This window comes from Symphodus melops, assembly GCF_947650265.1.
Source record: "Symphodus melops genome assembly, chromosome: 14".
NCBI lineage: Eukaryota > Metazoa > Chordata > Actinopteri > Labriformes > Labridae > Symphodus > Symphodus melops.
Window position 1 is genome coordinate 2618535 of NC_136704.1, and position 6447 is coordinate 2624981.

Genomic DNA, 6447 nt, shown 5'->3' on the forward strand with positions numbered 1-6447 from the left:
ATGAAAAAACCCAGTCCAGGCGTGCGCATTTTCAATGAAATAGTTTTTCATCATTTTTGGAAATTTTTTGGAATTATTCCTTTTTCCACCATTGACTCTTAAACGTTTTAGTTATCTGAACTAACTGAATTGGCCATTTCAGTTAACAGGAAGTTAACTATCGTTCATCAAGAGAAATATTTGTTTTGGATAAATCTCTGAGCTCTCCGGGAAGCCGTTGGACGCTCAAGACGCGACCCAACTGCACCAGTAGACCCGACTCGAATTGTCACAGCAGTTCTGGACCGTGGAAGCTGAGGACGGATCTTCAGAACACGTCCTCTAATCTTCGGTACCCCCAGGGTGGATTCGTTGAGTCTACAACAAAGTAAGACGCATTTAACAGCTGGTGTCATATATATGCAAGAGGTCTGTCATATCGTGTCCTTTTCAACTCCCCAGAGTTCAGGTTATACTCTTCTTTAATCTAGAAGAAAACTTTTTCACCGTTCATCCATCCTTTTTGTCCCGAACTAAATTAACACGTTTATCAGATGAACGTTAGACCACAATACCATACTCAAGTCGGCATAATAACATTTATCATTTCTGGTGTTCACCTACATCAAATATATCAGTCACTGTGACGCAATTTCATTCATGCCATTATTCTGATATTGTTCACTTCTTCTTTCATTAAATTCTGCACATAAAACTCAGAAGATTGTTCGTGTGATTTCCGGTTGCTGATTGATCCGGAATTCATAATTTCAGATATGAGGTTGATGGAATTCATAATTAATAACTTCATCAAAATTTCATAATTAATAACTTATTAATTCCCATAATTATTAACATAGTTGTTCTTGGTCAGCCAGGTGGTGCCCTGTTTTTATTACGATGTGTGTTAATAATAACACTAATAATTTCACAACATGGGCAATAACAGTGAGACCTGGAGGTGATTGAGATGAACGGCCTCTCTGATCTGAACCAGATAACAAACACCATGTTCGAGCACAGGGATGTCCATACTGTAAGTGCACGTGGCACCAGGACACTCTCGGCCGGAGGGCGATGATAGACTTTGTGGTCGTGTCATCTGACCTCCGGCCGTGTGTCTCGGACACTCGGGTGAAGAGAGGGGCTGAGCTGTCAACTGATCATCACCTGGTGGTGAGTTGGATGCGCTGGCAGGGGAGGAAGCCGGTCAGACTCGGCAGGCCCAAACGTGTAGTGAGGGTCTGCTGGGAACGTCTGGCTGAACCCTCTGTTAGCGAGGTCTTCAACTCCCTATATGTCTATACTATCTATATTATATATTACATTAGACTCTTATATTCTTATAACTATATATCTATACTCTAGTCAAAACTGCACTATATAAATTATACTTATAACTTATTACTTATAACGGTCAATACTGTTTACATAACCTTCTGATCACAAATGCCACTTTAAATTCATCACTGGTCACTTTAACATGCCATTTACTGCACAGTATAATTAATATCTCTTTTATTGTCCTGCTGAGTCCACCACACTATAGTCCTCTGTATATACCCCCCTTTCTACCTGGACTGTATTCATGTTTATGTTATTATTTTATTTTATTTTTGACTCTTTGTTTTGATTCTGCACTGCTGCTGCTGTAACGCCTGAATTTCCCCATTGGGGATCAATAAAGTTATATCCTATCCTAATATCCCCGATTTGAGATCGGAGCGGTCCCGACGAGAGCAGTCTTAACACACCGCACACAGCAGGATGATCTTCTAAGATTATTTTATGATGATCAGGGCGTCCTTAAGATTATCGGAAGGGGAGAATTGGGGCCAAAATCGGCGTAATTATCCTGCCGTGTGAACCAGGCTTTACCCAGATAAATGTTCAAAAACACTGTTGAGGTGGATTTGTCCCCTTTAATATCTGATGATACAGTGAGGTCATGCTATGAACTAATTCAGTAGATATCTCACTGCCATGTTGCCTGTATCTATATTCTTGATTATTAATAATAATTCATTTCCATACACGGAAACAGTCTGGGTCATTCTGCGCTCTGATTGGATGAAACTTCATGACATTCTAGAACAGACGTGCAGGTGAGAATGCTCGGTTGCTAGGCAGCGTCTCCTGGTGCATCCTTTGAATCAAAACAACATTTGGACTCACTCATCATCCAAACAGCCAAGAGAAAGGTCACACAACTTTTATCTCGACGATTTGTCCCAAAAAGTTTCCGATTTGACTGAAAATTTCTTCATCCCGAGAAGAACGAAAGACTCCCAGAGGACAGAAAATAAACGAGCCACCGTCATGGAAAATGTGAGATTATAAACATTTTAGAACTTTTATTTGTTTTACTTTTAAATGTGTGTGGACGCTCAGTCATTAATGCGAGAATATTTACTACACGTGTACACGCTAAAGATGCACCAACACGCGTGTTTTAGGCCTTCTGGGCAGGTTAGTAAATTATCTAACTCCACACGCTGTCAGTGATGCTAAGCTACGTCCTCCAGATGTAATATTAAGTTTTAAAGTAAACACATCAACAAAATGAATCATTTAAGAATACGTAAATATATTATTATAATTCTTATTTTAGCAGATTTGCAGGGACTTTACGTCGACTAAAATTAAATCGCTAAGGACGATTTTTTTTGCATGAAGTCGATTATTTCCTTCATAAAGGCCCCTGATTATAAGTAATGTATACAAAGACTAGTTTTGTTTGATCTACATGATATAATCAAGTTGGTTATACTTGCAAATGTCATTGACAACATTGAAAAACAATGTGTAGTTTATACAAAGTTTAGTTTTGCTTAATCTACTTGACAAAATTACGTACACTTTACTTGGACTTTCTTTTTCATGTAAAAAAAGAAAAAGTAGTTTAAACAAAGAGCGATCTTGCTTGATCAACATAAAGAAATTATGCAAAAAGTTGCCTTAATCTTTTGAAGTAGGTCTCGCAGAATATTTTTATCAGTGTAAGTGGAGCTTCATTAGCTGAATTCAGGGCTCATATTGAAGTGGTTATTTTTATTCTGTGTCCAAGTACAGGTTGTAAAATGTGACTGAGTGTGATCAGACACACACATTACTCCCAGAGTTTATAGATATGAGAAGTTCCTCTGGCCCGAGGTTTCTTTATTGAGAGCTTCTATATAATGACAGTGTTTGGCCTTTATATCAATGCTACGTACGAACACGTTGGACATATTCACAGTATCAACTCGAGTGTGCAGAATAACAAACAGAGGAGTTTAGAGCACGAGAAAAAACACCATTACACTGTGATTTCAGTTCCCACTCACAAATATGACATCCAGGACTTTTTGTTTTGAAGGTGAACAAACTGAATTTTGCTGCTCTTTTATGTAAAGCTAAAAGACAGAGATCCAAACTCTCTGCCTCGTGTCATTTTAACATTTACATCATAGAGGATTAATGTAAGGTGTCTGTGTTGTTGTTGCAGTGTCCTGTCCACCTGAGAGACCATAACTACTGGAGGCGAAGAATCTCTGCACGGCGTGCGGAGAAGCCTGAAGCCAGCAGCACGAGGCCGCAGCCCTCTGCTGAAAACCTCCGTCAGAAGAGGAAGAGGAGCTCTGAGCCCCGTCCTCCTACTCAACCTCCAGTGGAGACGGACTTCCTCTCCAGGCCTCTTTCTGCCACCATCCCACCTGCTGACCTGCCGCTGGCATCAAAGTTTCCCCGAAGCCTCCCGGCCTCCACCGAGGACCAGCCGAGCCCTCCTGACACGGGTCCTCTGACTATTCACAACCGCTCAGTGGACGAGTTCCAGATCATCTACCATGAAGTGGCAGATGATCTCCTTCGGTATGTTTCCCTAAAATAATGAATCACTCATTGCTAAAAATCTGAATTTTTGATTCATATTTAATTTTTAATATTAACTATATTTGTGTTCCCTCCTGTGCTCACAGATACAAGAGTGGCCGGGTTCGTCCCTACAGTTTAGACCTGGGACGTCGGCTCAAACAGAAGCTGTGGGAATCACTGGACCGTCCCTCTTTCACAGAGTCAGAGGACGAAGACGGACAGGTGAGTGTCGACGTGTCATACGGACGCGGCGTCTATCCTCCACTGTTTGATATCGACACGATTGGAGAGCCGAGTCCTGAACACTCGCCCCGTAAAAGAGCCAAGAAGTCAAACTAAAACGAAAGAAGATGCTGCATACAAAGACCAAAATGCAGCTGTAAATATGAGAATAGATTAATAGACTTTTAGTGACTTAGATTAAAGCTCTTAAAGCAAGACTCCACCTTAAGCACCTCCTGGGATATATACATTTGACAGCAAGCAGCAGGAGGATCTTCCATCACTCTTAAAATCTAAACACTGCCATCAGTCCTCTGCTGCTAACACCTCCACCTGCACACAGCCAAATACAAATTCTCTACCTACAACCATTAGCTTTAGCTTAGCTCCACCTCCAAGCTCGAAGCTCAAAGCTACAATATTCACCTTATTGGTCAACTTGATATCTCTGCAAGAATCCTGCAGCTTCCTCCACCTGCAGGCTCTTACAGATAAGTGGATATCAAACATCCAGCTAAGGAATCTGCATTAAAATATCACTACAAAGTCCACCTGTAGATTCAAACAAATGACTCTAAAAGCCAACTTCTACACCAACTATGTCCTCTAACTCTTGTCTGCAACCTGCAAAGTCATCTTAGCTCGTTGCATCTGAAAGAAACGTCTGTATTAATCCTCCATCTTGAAGCCTTTGCGAGCAGCCTGCAGTTTCCTCCACCTGCAGATACTGCTCGCTAAGAGCTACCATGACAACATCTAGAAACCAGTCTGCCTCCACCTGAGGATCTGATTCCTCAAACTACAACACCAGTCTCTGATTCCTCAACCAAGCTTTGCCTTCAACCTCTGCCAGAATGCAGCTTCCTCCACCTGCATCCTGGCAGACAGACTCATATCAAACCTCCACTGAGGGCCTTTGCAAGCACATATCACCTCAACCTGCACAGGTGTATTACTGCACATGACCCTTGAAGCCAACTTCTACACCAGCTGTGTCCTCTAACTCCTGCAAGCAACTTGTAATGTCATTTCTACTGGTTGCATCAGGCAGAAATATGCCACTAAGACTTCCACCTGGAAGCTTTTGTAAGCAGCCTGCAGCTTCCTCCGTCTGCAGACAGACTGAGAGGAGATCGCGTGGGGAATTTTTCCTGGCAAAAAAAAAAAAAACTTGTATCCCCCACTTGTATCATGGCTATTTGGAGGAATCAACTGTTAGGATTTCAGTCAGCAAGGTTCTGCAAGAGAGGGAATCCCAAACCTCAAGGAGAAAGCAACAGCCGCTGCCTCCATCCTCAGATTCTTCTTGCTTCTTTAAATAACCTGCTCTGTTTCCTCCACCGGTGTAGACAGGTACAAAAGAAAGCAGAAACTTCCCTCTCTGCCTCTTCCTGGGTCAGAAGCCTCCACCTGCTGTCCAAATCCAGCTGAAGGTTCTGCACTCATCCTGCAGCATTGACCTCTACCTGTGAAAGCTCCAGCTTCTGCCTTCAGACTTCCTGAAATACAGGATGAAGCTTCAGCTCCTGTCTGCACTCTTCTTCTACTGAAAGTGAAGTAAGCTGCAGCCTCAAAGTAACCAGCTTTCTTCAACATTTTAGAAACTCACGAGCTTGGCAGAACTTTAACATTTATATGATCACATTTATTTCCAGTGTGCTCGCCTTGATGAATCTTCATCACCTCCTCCTCTTCAACCATTCATTTACCATCACCGTCGCCTACACCTGCAGGAAGTGGAAGAAAGCTGCACCGTCGACCTCCACCTCAGAAATCTACTCGCTAAACCGGCCGCCATCAACCAGACCTCCAACTTCAGCTTTTAACGGTTAACCTGCAGAAACTTAAACACACATGAAGTCGATCAGACACAGTGTTCTGTTTTCATCAAGGATTTTTCAGTTTGAACACACTCGTTTGTGTCTGTGTGTGTGTGTGTGTGTGTGTGTCTGTGTCTGTGTGTGTGTACCTTCTAACTCCGGAGCCCAAGCACTGACAGCCTGCTCTGGGCCCGTTGTTACTGCCTCACGCCAAAGATTAAAATGTCAGAAAAATAACTAAAAAATCCAGGTTTTTATTTTTTTACTATTCATGTTGAATTTTAAGTGTGGAAACACGTTTCACTGAAAATGTGTAATCAAGGATCTTTTAGTATAACATTTATAAGTGTTCTCAGTTACAGACTTGTTCTGTTTGTGTTGATTTAAAGGAGTAATATGTAACTCTGACACCTAGTGTTTAAAATGGGTGCTACAGTCTAAATTCTAATCATTGCAGAGAGCTATCTCAACATAGCATGTTTCCTTCATGTCTGATCACAGAGGATCATTTTACTACTTCATTCACTACACGGCTGACTGAATGCACCTTTAAGTGTGTCGGGCAGGGGTC

General features: G+C 41.9%; 1 protein-coding gene across 1 annotated transcript; it reads left to right on the forward strand.

Annotated features, from left to right (window-relative positions):
• The first annotated feature begins 2174 nt into the window (after nt 1–2174).
• On the forward strand, nt 2175–5599 carry LOC306835276 (uncharacterized protein). The gene is made up of 4 exons (XM_079361733.1): nt 2175–2307; nt 3467–3831; nt 3939–4056; nt 5406–5599. The coding sequence occupies exons 1-4, from the start codon at nt 2299–2301 to the stop codon at nt 5526–5528; spliced, it is 615 nt and encodes a 204-aa protein (XP_079217859.1). The 5' UTR covers nt 2175–2298; the 3' UTR covers nt 5529–5599.
• Nucleotides 5600–6447: the final 848 nt, after the last annotated feature.